This window comes from Pristis pectinata, chromosome 30 (assembly GCF_009764475.1).
Source record: "Pristis pectinata isolate sPriPec2 chromosome 30, sPriPec2.1.pri, whole genome shotgun sequence".
Lineage (NCBI taxonomy): Eukaryota > Metazoa > Chordata > Chondrichthyes > Rhinopristiformes > Pristidae > Pristis > Pristis pectinata.
The window spans coordinates 27,190,385-27,210,056 of NC_067434.1; the positions used below are offsets into that span (position 1 = coordinate 27,190,385).

Sequence of the window (19,672 nt, forward strand, 5' to 3'; positions counted from 1 at the left end):
AGCAAACCTGCCTGTAAAGATATTGGTCTCCCTCAAGTTCAGGTGTAACCCATCCAATCTGTACAGGTCCCACCTTCCCCAGAAAAGATCCCAATGATCCAAAAATCTAAAACCTTGCCCCCTGCACCAACTCCTCAGCCACACATTCATCTGCCATCTCCTCCTATTCTTACCTTCACTATCATGTGGCACTGGCAGCAATCCTGAGATTGCTACCCTCGAGATCCTGTTCTTCAGCCTTCTGCCTAGCTCCCTAAACTCACTTTTCAGGACCTCATCACCCTTCCTACTTATGTCATTGGTACCAATATGTACCGCGACTTCTGGCTGCTTTCCCTTCTGCTCAAGAATGCCGTGGACCTGATCAGAGACATCCTGGACACTGGCATCTGGGAGGCAACATACCATTCGGGATTCTCACTTATGTGCACAGAACCTCCTGTCTGTTCCCCTGACTATCGAGTCCCCTATCACTATTGCCCTCCTCTTCTCCTCCCTTCCCTTCTGAGCAACAGGACCAGTCCCAGTGACAGAGACCTGGCTACTGCCGCTTGATCCCTGTAGGTCATCCCCCTCAAAACATCAGGATAGATAAGTCACCGGACCAGACGGGACGGGATATATCCAAGGTTATTACAGGAAGCGAGGGAAGAGATTGCTGCGCCTTTGGCAACGATCGTTGCGTCCTCACTGGCCACAGGAGGAGTGCCAGATGATTGGAGGGTGGCAAATATCGTTCCTTTGTTTAGAAAAGGGAGTAGGGATAACCCTGGGAAATACAGGCCAGTGAGTCTTACTTCAGTGGTGGCCAAATTACTGGAGAACATTCTTAGAGACAGGTGGACATTTGAGAAGCATAGGCTGATTAGGGACAGTCAGCATAGTTTTGAGGGGCAGGTCGTGCCTCACGAGCCTGATTGAATTCTTTGAGGATGTGACAAAGCACACTGATGAAGGTATAGCAGTGGATGTGGTGTACATGGATTTTAGTAAGGCGTTTGATAAGGTTCCTCACGGAAGGCTTATTCAGAAAGCTAGGAGGCATGGGATCCAGGGAAACTTGGCTGTGTAGATTCAGAACTGGCTTGCCCTTAGCTGACAGAGGGTGATGGTAGATGAAGCGTATTCTGCCTGGAGGTCAGTGACCAGTGGTGTTCCACAGGGATCTGTTCTTGGGACCCCTGCTCTTTGTGATTTTTATCAATGACTTGGATGAGGATGTGGAAGGGTGGGTTAGTAAGTTTGCTGATGATACAAAGGTTGGTGGTGTTGTGGATAGTGTAGAAGGTTGCTGTAGATTACAATAGGATATTAATAGAACGCAGACCTGGGCTGAAACGTGGCAGATGCAGTTCAACCCAGGTAAGTGTGAAGTGATGCACTTCGGGAGATCAAATTCGAAGGCAGAATACAAGGTTAATGGCAAGACTCTTAGCAATGTGGAGAAACACATTGACTCTTAGCAATGTGGAGATCTTGGGGTTCATGTCCATAGATCCCTCAAGGTTGCCACGCAGGTTGATAGGCTTGTTAAGAAGGCGTATGGAGTGTTGGCCTTCATTAGTCAGGGTATTAAGTTTAATAGCTGTGAGGTGATGTTGCAGCTCTATAGAACTCCGGTCAGACCACTCTTGGAGTATTGTGTTCAGTTCTGGTTGCCTCATTATAGAAAGGATGTGGAAGCTTTAGAGAGGGTGCAGAGGAGATTTACCAGGATGTTGCCTGGATTGGAGAGCATGTTTTATGAGGACAGGTTGAGCAAGCTAGGGCTTTTCTCTTTGGAGGAGGATGAGAGGGAACTTGATAGAGGTGTACAAGATGATAAGAGGCATAGATCAAGTGACCAGTCAGAGACTTCTTCCCAGTGCGTCAATGGCTAACACGAGGGTGCATAATCTTAAGGTGATTGGAGGAAGGTATAAGGGGGATGACAGGGGTAAGTTTTTTTTAAATACACAGAGAGTGGTGGGTACGAGGAACGCACTGCCTGTAGAGGTTGTGGGGGCAGATACATTAGGGACATTTAAGAGACTCTTAGATAGACACATGAATGATGGCAAAATAGGGGACTACGTGGGACGGAAGGGTTAGATAGATCTTAGAGCAGGATAAAATGTTGGCACAACATTGTGGGCCAAAGGGCCTGTACCGTGCTGTAGTGTTCTATGTTCACACTACCTCAGTATAGCAATACTACGACCACTTTAATCACTTTGCATTACAATGGACCTTTTTTTTGTTCCAATTGTGTTCTTTCTTGTAAGAAAAAAAAGTGCATCATTTATGCTTAATTTATGTTTTTCTTGTGAATGCTGCTTATCTGATGCTATGTGCCTGTGATGCTGCTGCAAGTAAGTTTTTCATTGCACCTGTGCATACATGTACTTGTGCATATGGCAATATACTCTACTTTGGCAAGTATTGGTTTATTATTGTCACTTGTACCGAGACACAGTGGAAAAACTAGTCTTGCATACCAATCATACAGGTCAATTCATTACACAGTGCAGTTACACTGAGTTAGTACAGAGTGCATTGAGGTAGTACAGGTAAAAACAAGAACAATACAGAGTGAAGTGGCACAGCTACAAGGATAACTTAGCAAGATTTTGGTTTGACCTCTTAAAAAGTGACATATGTTGGATTTGAAGTGATCATTAATAAAATAAAACTACACAAAAATATCAATTGACACCAAGGTCTACATATTGTAATATATAGTCACCTTCCAATTTACACATTTCCTTCTTAGACCATAAAATAGTACAGCACAGGAACAGGCCCTTTGCCAAACTAATTCAGTCCATGACAACTGCCTATATCCCTCTGCACATTCAGATGCCCAGGAACCTCTTATATGCCTCCATCTTATCTGTCCACCACCAGCCTGGCAGCACATTCCAGGCACCCATCACTTTCTGTGCAAGAAAAAAAAAACTTGCCTCACACACCTACTTTGAACTCCCTCCCCACCCACCTTAAATGCACGCCCTCTAATATTAGACATTTTGACCCTGCAAAAAAAGATACCTGCTCTCTATGCCTCTCATAATTTTATAAACTTTTACCAGGTCTCCCCTCAGCCTTCACTGCTCTGGAGTAAACAACCCATGTATTCAACCTCTCCTTATAGCTCATGCCCGCTAATTCAGATAACTTCCTGGCAAACGTCCTCTGCACCCTCTCCAAAGCCTCCACATCCTTCCTATAATGGCGTGACCAGAAATGAATGCAATACTCCTGATGCAGCCTAACCGAAGTTTTATAAAGCAGCAACATAACCTCCTGACTCTTGAACTCAGTGCCTTGAGTAATAAAGGCAAGCATGCCATAAGCCTTCTTTACCACCCTATCAATTTATGCAGCCACTTTGAGGGTACTATGGACTTGGACCCTGACCCCATTGTACATCAATGCTGTTCAAGGTCCTGCTGTTAAGGGTACTTTCCCTGTGCAACACCTCATACTTGCCAGGACTAAACTCCATTTGCCATTTCTCCACCCATATGTGCAACTGATCTATATCCCAGTGCATCCTTTAGCAGCCTTCTACACTATCCACAACACCAATCTTTGTGTCATCTGCAAACTTACAAACCTACCCATCCACATTTTCATCCAAGTCATTTATACATATCATCAACAGCAGAGGTCCCAGTACAGATCTCTGCGGAACACCACTAGTCACAGACCCCAAGCCAGAGTAAGACCCATTAACCACTACCCTCTGTGGGCAAGTAAATTCTGAATCCAAACATGAATCCCATGCATCTTAATCTTCTGGATTAGTTTACCATGAGGGACCTTATCGAATCCTTTTCTTAAAAACTAATTTTCAATATGTTACTTTCATATTCAGTAAAAGGTAATATTCATGCACTTATGACTATTAATAAAAATATACCAAGCAGAGCATACACATTATCATTGAAAAGTCCGGTCATTGGGATCAACTTGAAATTCCGCTAATAACCATTTCACAACTTCAACTGATGCTTAATCTCCATCTCTTTCCAATCTGAAACTTTTTTAAAAACAACAAAAATACAATAAATAGCAAAGTGGACAAAAAGTGGACAAAATCTCTTTACATTTCCATCTCCACCTTAGACCACTGGCTTCTTCACTGAACTGCCTCACTATCAGCCTTCACCAATGTACTCACATGGTGCTATTTCTGGACTCACCCAAAGTGTAAACACTGCTCTCACCTTTACAGGGTCCATCTTGGATTCTTCCTTCTCTTTCTTGATTTCTCTACCACCATTTCAGGGAATAGGACAGCAAGCCCACCTTCCCTATATCCTGCACAATTCCAATGAAGCTCAAATGAAGTTCAGGGAACCATAATCCCATCTTTTTATTTTGCATATTACAGACTTCTGGATATCTTCTTTCTTATCACATTACCATCCTCTTTGACCTTGAACTTTCATTCTTTCTTCAATTTAATATCCCTTGCTTTCCTCCTTATCACAGACCTGCATTTTTGTTCTTTCCCATCTTGCTTTACCTTGCTGTTTTGACTTTGTTTTAAATTATGCAAGTTCATCAACATGAACAATTAATGCAGTTTCTCCCCTGATAAATTATGCTTGGTCTGCTAAGTATTCTCAACATTTTCTAGATTTTTTTATTCCCTAACAAACAATAAAAAAAATTACCAAAAGTAAAATTTTAAATCCTAGATGATGGCACTTAAAAACCCTTCTCAACAGTGTTTTATTCCTCCAAAAACTCTAATCATTGCATAGTTAAAGATGAGGGAAGCCATTTGACCCACCATAGTTTACTCAGCCCAAAATAACCCAAATTGGTTTAATATGCAAATCTATTCTTTGGTCTTAATTTCACTGTGAAGAATTTCCTAACAACAGCCATAAGTTTGCCTTTCACTGTCCTGAATCCATCTACACAATTTGTTTTGAAGTATATTAAGCAAATATGCTTTTTCCATATACCTTTTTGACTTGTGGTACATACACTGACCCAAAGACAGTAAGTGACACTATTGGCACCAACTCACTAGCAATGACATCATTTTTAATTGTTTTATGTTAGCCAGTCAAGTCTTGCAAATCCATAAACCTCGCTTAAGAATCAGGTTTATTATCGCTGACCTATGTTGTGAAATTTGTTGTTTTGTGGCATCAGTACAATGCAAAACATAAAAATTACTATGTTACCAAATAAACAAATAGTGCAAAAGAGGAATAATGAGGTAGTGTTCTTGGGTTCATGGACCGTTCAGAAGTCTGATGGCGGAGGGGAAGAAGCTGTTCCTAAAACATTCCTAAAGGAAGGTGAAGATATTCAGGCTTGAATAAATGGAAAAGTACTCAAATGCAGGCAAAGAATGCCCATTCACAAATACGAAGGAATAAAAAAAATCCCTCCAAAAACAGCAGCTTCAGCTACATGACGTTACAGCTCAGCAGCAGCATTTTAGCCTGCAGCCAAATGTCCCATTAAAAGATAATGCACACAGCAAACCATTTGTACTTATCCGTTATGTTACAGTTCAGTCCTCAGAATGCAAGCAGCCCACATCAAAACAAAATTAAAAATTTTATCCAAATTACAAAGAATTGTTATGTAGAATCTTAAAAATCTCGAAAGTGTTTCAGTGCCGTAATGAAGCAGATGCCATTTTTCAGATATTAAACCAAAATGTCAAAGATTCAATGTTCAAAAGGGGCAATCATGATGGCTCTCTGTAGAATACTGTGTGTGCACAGTAGAAGTTTCTAAAGAAATGGACAGAAATTGGAGTGGGAAGAACAGGGAAGTAAATATAAAGTGGAGGGTTGGGGTGGGGAAGGGTGAAAGCTGAAGGAAAAGCAGAAGAAATATAAATAGATAAAGGACATTGTGAAGGAAACACAAAAATACTATCAGGAGAGGAACAAGACTGAAGTGAATAGAGTAGAGGAGTTATTGAGGACAGAGAAAACAGAGGGTAGAGGAAAAAAAGAAAAAGATAGAACAAAAGATAATGCAAAACTATCCTAGAGGTTTTATTATATTGCAAGCTGGATTCTAGAAGCTTTATTATTCAATGTAACTTTTTCCAGCTAACATTTCTAACGCCTCCCTTAAGAGGTAATCTTTGCCTACAAGTTTAAAACTATGAAAACAAAACAATTTTCTAAATAAGAAACATCTCATTTCATTCTGCCAAAAATAGGTTTGGAATAAAAGAGGGTACAAGGAAATGACTAAGACTTCCATGGCTAGCCCAACTCAAATAAAAAAACACACTGCTAATGGATGAATCATGCTTCACATTTAAAAGATTTTAAAACATGAAAGTAGCAAGAGTATTTGTAGATGCTAGCAAATTAAATCTCTGGTATTTGTTGCAATTATTCCCCAGATGCTGTAGCTCATGTGCCTGTAGTTAGAACCATATCCAGTTCCATTAACAAGATGTTACTGTTTACTGATGTTGCACAGCTTGTTCCACAATAACAGACTTCTTCATGTTCCCAAATCCACGCCCGCCTACCCCCCCCAACATACAGCAATAATCAGATTTTCTCAAATAAACAGAAAATGCATGCATCTTGCAGAGATCAACTACAATTTATAATTAAAACAAAAGCCAGGAAAATTAGGTGCAAATTCAAAAGATCTGAATAAATATCTTAATATTTAATATCTTCTTATGGCCTATTTTAGCAAAATCTATAGAAATTAAGATATCTTTATTAGTCACATGTACATCAAAACACACAGCGAAATGCATCTTTTGCGTAGAGTGTTCTGGGGGCAGCCCGCAAGTGTTTCCACGCTTCCAGCGCCAGCATAGTATGCCCACAACTTCCTAATCCGTACATCTTTGGAATGTGGGAGGAAACCGGAGGACCTGGAGGCAACCCAGGCAGACACAAGGAGAACGTACGAACTCCTTACAGACAGCGGCCGGAATTGAACCCAGGTAGCTGGCGCTGTAATAGCGTTATGCTAACCGCTAGAACAGGAAATATTAGCATATTTCAATGTTTACATGCACAAATAGTCAAATCCCAATTTTGGATAGTCTATTGCAACATTTTATTTTCCCACTGTATCAATGACACAGAAGAAGGGCAAGTTGTGATGAAGGTATTGTGACTATGCAATGGATATACATAGACAAAGCGAGCAAAAACTCGGCAAACTGAGTTTAATGTGGGAAAGTCTGAGAGCGTGCACTTGGTAGAGGAATCAAAAGGGAAACTATTATCTTAATGGAACAAGACTGCAAACAAATGAAGTATAGGCGGTTTGGGTGTTCTTGTGCATGAATCAGATAAAGTTAGCAGGCGGGTGAAGCAAGTTGTAAAGAGGGAAAATGGCATATTGGTCTTTATTGAAAAGGGATTGTAGTTTAGAAATAGGGAAGTTTTGTTACAATTGTATTGGATATTTGTGCAGTCACAACTGAGATATTGAGCACAGTTTTGGTCCCCTTACCTAGGAAAGAATATAGTAGCACTGGAGGCAATACAAAGGAGATTCATTAGACTAATTCCCAAGATGAGAGGATTGTCCTGTCAAGAGACACTAACCAGGTTGGTCTGTATTGGAGTTGAGACAAATTAGTGGTGATCTTATTTAAACATACGAGATCCTAAGGAGGCAAGATAGAGTTCATGTCAAGGTGCTTTCACTAGTGGGAAAGTCTTGAATAAGGGGACAATTACAAGATTGGGGGCAGTCATTTAAAACTGAGGCATATAGAAATTTCTTCTTGCAGAAGGTAGTGAACCTCTGGAATTCACTACACCAGCAAAAGAGTCTGAATGTTGGACCATTAGTAGTAGTTAAAGTGGAGGTAGATAAATTTTTTAAAAGATCAGGGAATTGAGGGCCATAGGGATATGGTACAGAAGAGGAGCTAACGCCTGGGGTAGAATGGTAGAGAGGGCATGAGGGACCTACTACTGCTCTCTGTTCCTGTGTTCTTGAGTGCTCGTTGGTCTTTCTGAAATCACACAGAGACGTCAGGGCAGAAATAGCAAACTGAACACCTCAAATAAAACTCATCAACTTGTTTATTCTGAGTTAAAGCTGCATATTTCAATATTCAAACTTCAAATTTTGCACCAACTATATTCTCTGTAACCTTCAATTTCCTATATCCTCCTCCTTGTCCCCATGTTGGGATGATTTTTCTTCCAGAGACACATTAAAATGAAGCACGAGAACTATTCTGTATTAAAATCCTACATTGCACATAAAAAAAATCTCTCCCGAGGTATTGCTCAGAATATACTGAAAGACAAACTTTGAATCATATAATATGCAATGTTTCAGCTAAGATGGCAATCCCATCTTAATGAAGTTATTTTCTGTTGAAGTTTCCTCTGTTCATCCAAAATTAAAAACTTCCTTGCTCTTCTCTTGTGCTTCACTCCTAGCCTTTTGCTTCTCACTGCTTTTCTTTACTGTTTAATAGTACAATACCTACCACTTTAAGCATTCACATTCAGCAAATATGTCCTTTATCTTGGACCAACAGCACCAACCATTTCTAAAAGCAAAATACTGCATTTCATATTTTCAGCATCTGCAAACAGAAAATACTAGAAATCCAGAATCATTTCAGGTCAATGACCTTTCATCAGAATTGATGGAAGTTAGGTCAATGATATTTCATCAGAAGATACACTGTTTTTCCTCTCTCCATAGATGCTGTTTGACTTAGTGAATATTTTACTTTTATGACTGCACTAACTCTGCAGGAGTCAAATGATAGGTGACAATAATAGTGTATTAAGTGTGCTGTTTCAAGCAGTTCAATACATACTTACCCATTTAAGGCTATAAGCTAAATTTCAGCCAAGGTCAGGTCTTTAAGGAATTTGTATTTTTAAGGCATTTGTATTGTAAAGCACTTGGAGAGGAAATTCTGAATGCAAGTACAGAAGTCTGATGTACCCCAGGAAATTTAGCACTTGCACTGACAAAATTCATCCCAGAGTCAAAACAATGATCCAAACTAATCTTTTCACTATTTTGCTTTTTTCTTTTAACTATTGCCATTTCATCTACACTGTTTTCACAATTAACATCAACTACATTGATGGGAAGCCGAGACCAAATCCTGCAGATACTTTAGTTAAGAGAATGGTTTAAAATTTATGGGAACCATGTTAAATGTCATAATTTACCATATTTTATCCCTAAGCACACATGTACATGTGAGTGCTACAGAAATATGAATACAAAACTGGTCTTAAAAAGTCTCCACTCAAGCAAAAATCTCTGTCAAAATACCTTTTTCATTGAATATCTCATTGTTACCTCCCCTTTGGTGGAACCATTTTAAAATACTTAAAGCAACTGAAACTTGGCAAAGTGCTCAAGAGACTTAACAGTTATCTTAGTAATGCAAATATTCTGAAGTTGCTGCAAAGCAGATGCTTATAGATATCAGCTTCAACCAGTTTTAGTTATAGGGTTCTCTCAACTTCAAAAGTTTTCACTGCTTCACCAAATATGGTTATCATGATTATGTGAAATGTTCTTAAAACAGAAATGCAATTGGAACACACACTTCGAAAACATCTCACAAGAGTTCATTAGTCATTCAAGGAAAAGCTTTACAACAATTTAGTAAACTTCGCAGCTCATTTTCACACCCGTCATATTAGAGTCTGTACACATAGTAGAAACATTTATTTAGAATCAACTGAAGTTGGTTTAGTATGACATACATTCAGTTCTTTTCACAGGAACCCAAGTGCTCTAAGTTCCACAACATACACTATTCAGCATCAAGTTCACACTTCTGCATGACATAATTTTTACAAAACTTACAAGAGACTTCTAGATTCAAGGTATTGTAACAACTTACTTGTCAAGAAAATCCTTGTCCACGACAGCACATATGTCAAGAAGAGGGTTTCCCATCCCAAAAAGTACATTTTGTCTAAAAACAAAACACAAGGCTACATTAATTCACTGTCAGAGTACACTATAACTTGAAAGAGATGCTTGCAGGTTTTCCTATGTGTCAGAGTAGAAAACTTCATCAGGTGCTAGAATTCATACCCTATTTTTTGTAAAAAGTACAAAATGTGTAACTGGAAAACCTTACTGCACTCAGCTTTCTCAGCTCGATGCATCATCCACATTCGCCAAGTGAAAAATAGTACTGAACCCAGTGCAGTGTTACAGTAATTATTCTGAACATTTTAGGCAAAGCAGCAACTGCTGTTTACAATATTTGTTCAGCAGTTGCAAAATGGAGTTCTGTGCTTGCTGATCTCTAGGTGTAATTGGTCATCACATACTAACAAATGCACACATTTTCAAATTTTTCACAACTTAACTACCATGAGCAGATGTAAACAGTAGCGCAACTATAATTAAATCATTCTTCCATGTTCCTTCCTTGAAAAGTACTGGAAACTAGCTCCAGAAAAGAATCTTTTTTTAAAAACAGCTAATAATTTCACAATAATTACGATTTTACTCTGGTTATCAGTGTTACCATCTTATGATTCAAAATATTTAAAATTATATGTTCAATGCAATTTCAGTATGTCAAATCATATTAAAACTATCTGTATTCCACCATTATCACATCTTATAACTGAACTAGTTGGTGAGGATCCATCTCACTTGGGCCATAGATTCATAGTACAAAGAAAAGCAATTTGATATTCTCATCAGGGAACCTTGTATCAAAATGAAATAGAGTCATAGTCATACAACATGACTGTGCCTACAGCCCGTTTCATCCATGCCAACCAAGTTGCCTAACTGAGCTAATCCCAATTGCCTGCCTTTGGCCCATATCCCTCTAAACCTTATCTATCCATGCATCTGTCCAAAGGTATTTTAAAAGTCATAACTGTACCCACCTCTAGCACTTCCTCTGGCAAAATTCAAACAAATTTGAACAAAAATAAAACCTATTGTATGTAGATCCCAGCAATAAACTGCATATTACAAACAAAACAACTGAGTCAAAAGGAGTTCTCAAACAGAAATTATTTTTTATTATAAATCAGCTACATTGAAGTTCTTGGGAACTCCCTTGAACAACACATCCACAACAGATTCTCTACATCATCCTTGCACAAGATCTTTCTCTGACCATTACTGGAATCCTTCTTTGACCATTATTGAATCTTGAAATCCAATAAAGAATTATTCCATTTTCTTTACAAAGACTTAAAAATTAAACCATCTGCCTTCAGTGGATCCTGAACCATGACCATTTATTATGGTTTGCATTTTGCAAAGAAGTAACTGGTGGAACTTGCTGACATACAGGCATAATGGAAATAATGAACTTAGCAAACAAATTGAAAACATTTTACCTCAAACTTAGATATGCACTCCGATAATAAAGGGTGGATTGCACAGCTCCAATCCAAAAATAACCCAAAAGTTGCATCAAGATGTATTCATCACAATTCAATTAACCAAGCAATTTAGAGAACTTAGCAAAACCATGCAGCTTCTCAAAAACAGAATATAGTAGCAATATCAGAACACACACATGTACAAATTATTCAGTACTGTTAGAAAAAAAATTAGAAATAGACCCTCCATACATGGCAGTTTACTGCCTTAGCACGCCTCAGTTACCATTGCCTTTGTCAAAGCCCACAAGAGATTTAGACACACAATATAGCCTGGTGTTCCAGTGTTCATTATCAAAACATGGTATGCTTTGAATTATTCTGTCCTCAGGGGAAGGCAAATTACTCCATAAACAATATTCAAAGTAGGGTTTTCCATCCTATTAATAAACATTTAGTCCAAGAGAAAACTCAAAGCTCAAACTTTAATTTTTACAGCTTGTGGGTGTCCAAGGCCCCAGCATCCCTCCTCTAATTAAAAAGGAGCAAAATGAATAACCTCCACTTGCCTGGGTAATTAACACACAAAAGGAGAAAAAGTAAACAAGAGAAAGCAGGAGTTTGAGACATAGGGAGAGAACTTGGAGTATCATATACAGTTTTGACCACCACTCTGTGGGAAGTATGTGATTGCGCTGGAGTACAGAGGAGCTTCACTAGAATGTTGCCTGGATTGGAGGACCTAAGTTATGGGGAGATTGGATAGGATGGATTTGTTTTCCCCTGGACTGAAGCAGATGGAATGGTGACCTGATATGGGTACATAAAATTATCAAAGGTAGATCGTCAGAATCTTTTTCCCATCATAGGGGCTTCAAAAAAAAAAGGACATAGGCTTAAGGTGAGAGGAAGGAGTTTTAAAGGGAATTTGAGTGCTTGTTTTTCCACACAGACTGGTTGATATCCGGAACTCGCTGCCAAAGGTGGTGGTGGAATCAGATACAATTTACTACGATTAAGAAGCATTTAGACATACACTCAAATACACAAGACAGAAGGATACGGACCTAATACAGGCAAATGGGATCAGTGTAGCTGGGCAAAATGGTTGCCATGGACATGATGGGCTGAAAGGCCTGTTTCTATGCTGCACAACTCCGTAGCAATGGAGAGCAAGCAACAGAACAGAGATATGACTGACAGAGGGTAGAGAAAGATGAGAAGGGGAAAGAAAAAAGTAATTAGCAATTAGAAAAATGCAAGAGGTAAGAAAGGAAAGAAAAAAAAGAAAAGAGGACTTAAGAAAGTGAGAATATATGAAATTGCAGGACTGAGATTCAATGGGTACAAGGGAAAGGCATTCCATTGCCCATGCAGAATCTTAATGAGAATTCTGTTGAACACACCATAGGATATCCTATGCGTATATGCTTTAGATATAATCTTGAAGTCTTTTTAACTTGAAAGTGATTTATAGAATTACACTATAATTAAATTATTTAAACTCTTCTTTCCCAATTTGCTTCAATTTAATTCAGTGCAGCGTGTCTGATGAAGACCTTGTCGGAATGATGAAACAATGGACCCTAAATGGCAATTGAGTGACAAGTTGTATTTTGACAAGAACTGCCTCATTTCTGAGATCCTTGTCCGTAAGAACCTATTAGGAAGTAATGATGCTTTAAAGGCAGAATGCATTTTAGAGACCTGTATAGTTCATCAACTTTCCTGCACTGTTTGTACAGTAATAGAATTGAAAGATTTAATCAATGTTAAGCTTCTTCTGAGATAACAAGCAGGATAAGTGTGGTGTTTTTTTTAGGCATTGTGTGGTCAAAAGGTTTAATTCACACTCTATATTTTGATTTGATCAGAATTGAATTCATTTAACTATCCTAAATCAAACCAGGACCCACTCACCTAGTACCACTACTTGTGGACCCATGTCAATTTGCCAGGTGTCTCATAAGCTAGTTGTTTCCCTAAATGTGAAGTGGTGCTTGTTCACCCCTTGGCAGCTACCCAATATACCAACTGAAATCAGGAGCTGTCTGTGATGGGATCGCAAAGCAAGCCCATGACCCATCAGTCCACTGTACAAAGCATAAAATCAATCCTCGGTGTAATCGTTGAGCTAAGTGTTGGGTTTTGACACCCAAAAAAATTTACAAACAAATCAGCAATACCACCAACTTTCTTAGGACCCAGACTATCAGCTCCTTTTAAAATTGAAATCATTCTACAAGAGAATGGGAACATGTAGCCACAGCTCTCGCAGTCACATTCAGGGGGCAGTCATTTAAAACTGAAGTGCACAGGGTGTGGTGAATCTCTGGAATTCTTGTACCACGGAGAGTTGTGAAGGCTAGATCACTGAAGGCATTAACAAAAAATGGAGGTAGATAAATTTTTGAAATATTTGGGAATTGACAACAACGGAGAACTGGCATAGAAGAGGCAGCAAGTCCTGGGCAGAACAGTCATGATCGTATTCAATGTCAGGACCGGGGAGCGCTCCTCAGTGAGGAGCGGGGTGGCCTGTTCTTGATCCTATGCACCTCAGTTTGCAGAAACCTCGCAATTACATGTTGGTTTGATGCACATAAATTGTTCCCTTTAGAAGTTTTGTAAAAATCTAGATCAGTTCATTTTCTGACAACCTACACAAAAGTTAAAATATAGAGCTATAAACAATATTGTGGAATCTTCAGAGCCAACAAAATGGCTGTTCTGACTCAGACAAAAGAATCACTGTCTCCCTTGGCTCCTTAGCCATTGTCATGAAAATGCATAGATAAATTAGAATAAGTCCAATAATCTCTTTTCAGCATGCAAACGTTTTCTGCAAATCATTCAATATTTGCTGTACAGAACAACTTCGATTGCCCTTAAAAACCACTGACTTGAGGTCGTTCCATTTCTGTTTTAGCTGACTAGCACAAAGTTCATGTTATTGTTCACCTGACAAGAAGAAATTTTATTTTTTTTTAAACTGCCTTGATCTTGACAACTACATTATGCAGAAAACTGCAGAATATGAATATGAAGTGCAACATTACTTTCAAATATACTTTTGAAAAAAATTGATATATCTCAGATGTGGATTTTGATGGTAAGGTTTAAAAAGTGCCAAAATAATCTAAGAGAAGCTGGTGGGTTAATTTTAGAATTAGACTTAAATGTTTCCAGAGGGGCTTTATTGTTTCCCCCAGAGCTGGTCCATGGGAAAGGAACATAATGTTTCCCCCAGAGCATGGTAACACACTGACAGCCACAAAACCGGAGTGGAAGCGGGCCAAAGAGGCTAATCAATGCAGGACAGCCCACTCTTCCACACAGGTGTCCGAGGTACTGGTGGACAGTTTCTGAAGTGATGCGCCATTTCCGTTGCTTTTGACTACTAAAACAAATACCAGCTCCAAAGATCTGAAAATTAAAACTTTATAACAACAATAGTTTAGGTTTTTCTTCTCTCCAGCCACGATAGAGCACATCAGCTCTTAAAAATCGCCATCTGGATTTCATTCAACCACAGAAAAGTAGAATTTTAAATTCCAGAATCAACACAATGTTCTGATTAAAAGCAAAACACACCGCGCCTGGTACAAGTTCAGGGAATGGAGAAACTGAGCAGGCTTTACATTTATAAGCGAGAAAAGTCCGAACAATGAAAAACCAACTTAATTTCTCCAGACAAGCGAAATTTTCAAAAGTGCAAATAAAATAATTCCTCAACCGGATCCTTTTGTAAGAGAATTACTAAAGTTTGGGCGAGCTTAACCAAGAGAGAGAAATTTTTCAGGATTCATTTGAGTGATGTGGAATGATTGCCCCGCTGAAGAAGCTTGCTGGGAACAGCAAACATTGCAAATGAAGAGGAAGGCGCCTTCTCCTCAGTATAGACATCGCTTGAAGTTATGAATTTGAGGAGCACGCAGTGAAACCCAATCCTCTTTTCTATGTGGAGCAGGAGGTTAATATAGAGTAGATGGCACATGTATAGACAGCACCGACTTCCATCGTGATCTGTTACTGTCAGTACGAAAAGGGACCATTCAACAGGTGTTTTAAGACCCATATCGTGGAAATGCCTACCATGAAATTGCGCACAGAGGTTAAAATATATGCCATACCAGTATACTACTTCTTATCACCCTGTCGCTCACTAACTGCTTTGACAGCGTCTGACAGTGGACTGCAATTAAAAAGCAAAAAGAGGAGCGAAAAGGCCATGAAAACACAGAAAAATAAATGCAACAGCGAACAAATTGTACATCAGGCCCATCCACAACCAAGTGCTTACCTGAGACATGTCATGATAGATGGGAGCAGTAAATGCAGCCGGTTGAATGAACAGAACGGAGCAGACACTGCCCGCCCGGGACTCGCGCTCGTGTCCGTGAGATGTATCAATCTAACCTGGAACCGGAAACCCCGCCCTCAGCGCTGCCCATTCATCCGCTGCTTCCATTCACAACATAGCAGTGATCAGAGAGCGCGGCGACTGACAGCTCGGCGGCCAATCACTGCGCTCAGCGAATAATTTCACTCCAGCTGCTCACGTCAGCGAATTTGCTGTGTTCGCAGTTTTTTTTAAAAAAACAAGCTTTTGCAAGCATGATCGAGTGAAGGTTGCTCGTTAACGTACAAAATTAGCTGGTTCTGACTGATTAAAAATGATCAACTTTATTCATACCAGGGTATGTAACGGTGCGCTTTCTCAATGATTGAATGGTAAATCTTTTACAACTTTCACGGAAGTAGGCTCGTCCGCCTCCGAGAACGTGGAAGAACACAAGCTCACGTGAACCAACTGAATATCGAACAGCGGAATGGATACAATAAATGTTCGTGCTCTCAAGAACCATCCACATGACAACAGGAATATTTAGAAGCAAACATAAGGATGAAAATGTTCATTATGATCATGTGTGTTTGTGTATTGATAAAAAAAACGGATCCCCCAAAAGTACATCAAAATCCTCTACTTTCTTCTGCCTCGATCGGATTTGCAAGGTACCTACAGATTTGACGTGAAAACTGGAAGTGTTAGAAGGAAGCATGTTTCCTGTTTAATGGTGTTTTAGTTTTAAGGTTAGCTGAAGGGTCTTTGTTATTATAAACATTGGAAAAACAATCGTTTTTCATTTCGCATTGCATACAACGGCCGTTTGAGTGCTTATCAAAACATGAATGGCAGTAACAACCAGGAAAGTGTCAAGCAGCAAACTAATCAGGTGACCAATGAGGCCTAATTTGGTTTGAATTTCTACAACAGTATTTTACAATAATGCTTTCAGCAAGAGCCAGGAAGCAATGTTTGAAAAAAAAATTCAGAAGATATTTACCTTGTTTGTGAAAATAATTAATATCATACATCACCTTGTGCAGGTTAACATTTATAAGATGCAGTTTCTGCATTGATAGCACAAATTTTTGTCACATTTATGGGTGGCGTTTTAGTATTTCCTTCTACAGACGGGAAAATTAGGCTGAACCAGGTGCTGATACTCATGACTTGTTTGTAAAAATCCAAGCATTACTAATTTTTATTTCTATATCAATGTCGACACTACAAAGGCTTAAAAAAAGCTCTTTGATTACACAGTTTATTTTCCTGGAATAAAGATGAACAGATAATAAGAATGAATGGCAGTTAAACTCTGATTACACAAAAATTCAATAGAACACCCAAACTCAAGGCCAGGACTAAGATTTTATTTACATTTGAGAATTATTTGCATTTAATGCCAAAAAATAAGCTCAGTTCCACATTATTTCTAAAATATTCACAATAGGTTTACAAAAGATAAATAAATCAGATTCAGAAAAACAAGCCCAGATCAAATAATATCTATATGGATCTTCTGTACGTTATGCATCATCCCTAGCCTACAAACCTGTCATCGATAATTTTAATGTGGCTGATAAATCTTAAAATAAAAATTCTAATAAAAACATTAATACAATTGTTCACATTTTTCAATGTGTTCAAACAGAAACCTTTTTCTTTGACAGTATTTCCAGTTAGAGAATGGCTTCAACTCAATTCCGTAGGTCCTGAGGTGGTTGAACAGTCGTATGTGGGATCTGCAGACAATGCTACAGTTGGGGCAAATGGTACTTGATGAGGCAGATGGATAGATTCGAAAATCAAAAAACAGCAGATGGTGAAAATCCAAATAAAACAGAAAATACTGGAACTACCAATAATATTGCAATGCTCATGCTGAAAACAGTGCAATGTTTCATTTGGAAAAATACATGCACAGAGTGACTGGCCCTTCAAGAGATATTTACCCTGCTTAGTAAAATAATTAATTATTGTACATCACCTTGTGCAACATCCAGGACTGTTCTGATGAATGAACCCAAAACATTAACCATTTCTCTTTCTGCTGATGTTGCCCAACTTGCTGAGCATTCCCAATATCGTGTGCTTTTATTTCAGATGGGTGTTCCCTGTTTGCACATTACTTCTGCATGGTCCCGCCACTGAGATTTGAGGAGTTCAGTGCCTTCCAGATGTTTCTTCTACATTAAGTAGCGACAAGCCAGTAATTCCATGAGTTGGTAAAACCATTACATATTTTCAAAGACACTTAGAGAACATCCCTTTAGTATTTTCTGAGTCTCCTTCCGATAATTGAGCAGAATGCTTGTTTCATGGAATCTGGTCTCAGGCATATGGATGAATGTGGCCCACTTACTGAAGCTGCTTGTGCATGATCAGAGCCTTTGTGCTGGAGTTATTCACCTGGGAAAGGATGCAGACATTGGTTTGCCAGCATCACCAATGGATTTCTGGGACTGTGAGTAGACAGTTCTGGTGCTTTAAGATGTCTATCTGTAGATTCCCCATGAGCACATAAGAGGGCTGGGATCACTGCTCAATAAACCATGAGCTTAGTGCGAGGTTTGAGCTCTTGTTGTCTGAACACCCTCTTCCTCAGTCAGCTGAAGCCTGCACTGGTGCACTGCAGTCACCCATTAATTTCATCACTGATGTCTGCCTTCACGGAGAGATGGCTTCCTAGATCAGGAAAAAAGTTCACATTTATCTGGGTCTTGCCATGGATCTTGATTGTTGAGTGGAGCTATGCAGTAGGTCCTGTTTGGTGAAGATCCTTTGCTTTGTGGAAGGATCATCCTTTCATGTGCTTCAGTTAAATAGCCAGCTTAGTGCTTGATCTCCAAGTACGCACATACACAGCTTCATCCACTTACTGCAATTGATGACTGAGGCTGGGATTATCATGGTTCTCTAGTAGTTATGACCATGGTAGAACAGTCTCCCTGCAGATTAGTTCCACTCACTCAGTGCATTAGACCTCCTGCATTGCTTCCAGGACTGGTGTGACTTCCCCTCCTCAGGGTGGCAAGCTGGAAAAAAGTTAAAAGCAGAAAAGAACCTTTTTTGCCTTTTCTTGGCCATGCTTGCTCTTTGCTTACCTTGTGGCTTCCTGGCTGTGACATTGCCTTCATGCTTTCTGTTCCTCAAACATAACCAAAAATTGGCTGAAGGTATGATGCAGTCCCATTTTCACTGCGATTGAGACTGTGGTAGACTCTTGGTTCAAATCATGGCTTGCCTGTCATTGTGCGGCAGACAAAGAATGGCAATGAACTTCTGAGGCCAGCCAAATTTGAAAAAGATTCTCAATAATTCCTGTTGGGTGATGGAGTTAATAACTTTTGAGGGTGAAAAAGGTTATGGACAGTAGTTTGTGCTGCTTGACATTCTTCTTGGATTTGTCATGTGGTGAGGAAAATATCCATTGCACTCTTGATGGACATAATCTGCACTGCAGCTCTAGGAGCAGCTTCTCTGGTCACTTGAATAAGGCGACTGAGGAGCATTCTTGCAATGATTCTCCCCGTGGCAGGAGGGAAACCCTCTTTACAATATCCACAATCTTACCTGCTCCTTTAGTGAAGACTGTCATGATTCTAGTTCTCAGAGATTCCTTGGTAGGCTCTCCTCCTCCAGATGAGAGAAATGATATCATGAATTTGTACCAGAAGTATTCTTCCATCATGGTTTAGTACTTCAGCAGGAATTTTGTTTGTTCCAGAGGCCTTGATGTTTTTCAGCTGTTAGACAGCATTTTTAGCCTGGTGTCAACCTATCTGATGGCATCAAGGACAGTCACAGTTGAGGAAATATTCAAAGTGCTTTTTCCAGCAGGCATCGACTGCCTGTCTGTCTGGTTAAACTCTCCTCTGTTCTTGTTCTTCAGCAAGGCGAATCCTTGGGTGCTCAGGCTAATTGGTGGATCTCTTGAGCTTTTTCCACTGTTCTTGAGCTTTTATTCCATTGGACCTGGCCCTTCAGATACCTGCTGATTCATGTTTTCCTCCTTGAGACA

The 19,672-nt window shown here is 39.4% G+C and overlaps 1 protein-coding gene across 4 annotated transcripts in view; it reads right to left on the minus strand.

The window, feature by feature from the left end:
* The window catches only part of LOC127584701 (adenosine kinase-like), a 280,100-nt gene that overhangs the window by 236,704 nt on the left and 23,724 nt on the right, over nucleotides 1-19,672 (minus strand). For 2 of the 4 annotated variants that reach the window (XM_052041589.1, XM_052041590.1), the window contains exon 2: nucleotides 9,845-9,919. In XM_052041589.1, the coding sequence (XP_051897549.1) occupies nucleotides 9,845-9,919 (75 nt within the window). Of the gene's footprint in view, nucleotides 1-9,844; nucleotides 9,920-15,606; nucleotides 15,767-19,672 lie in introns of those variants that run through there. The other 2 variants (XM_052041591.1, XM_052041593.1) reach the window with 2 other exon arrangements.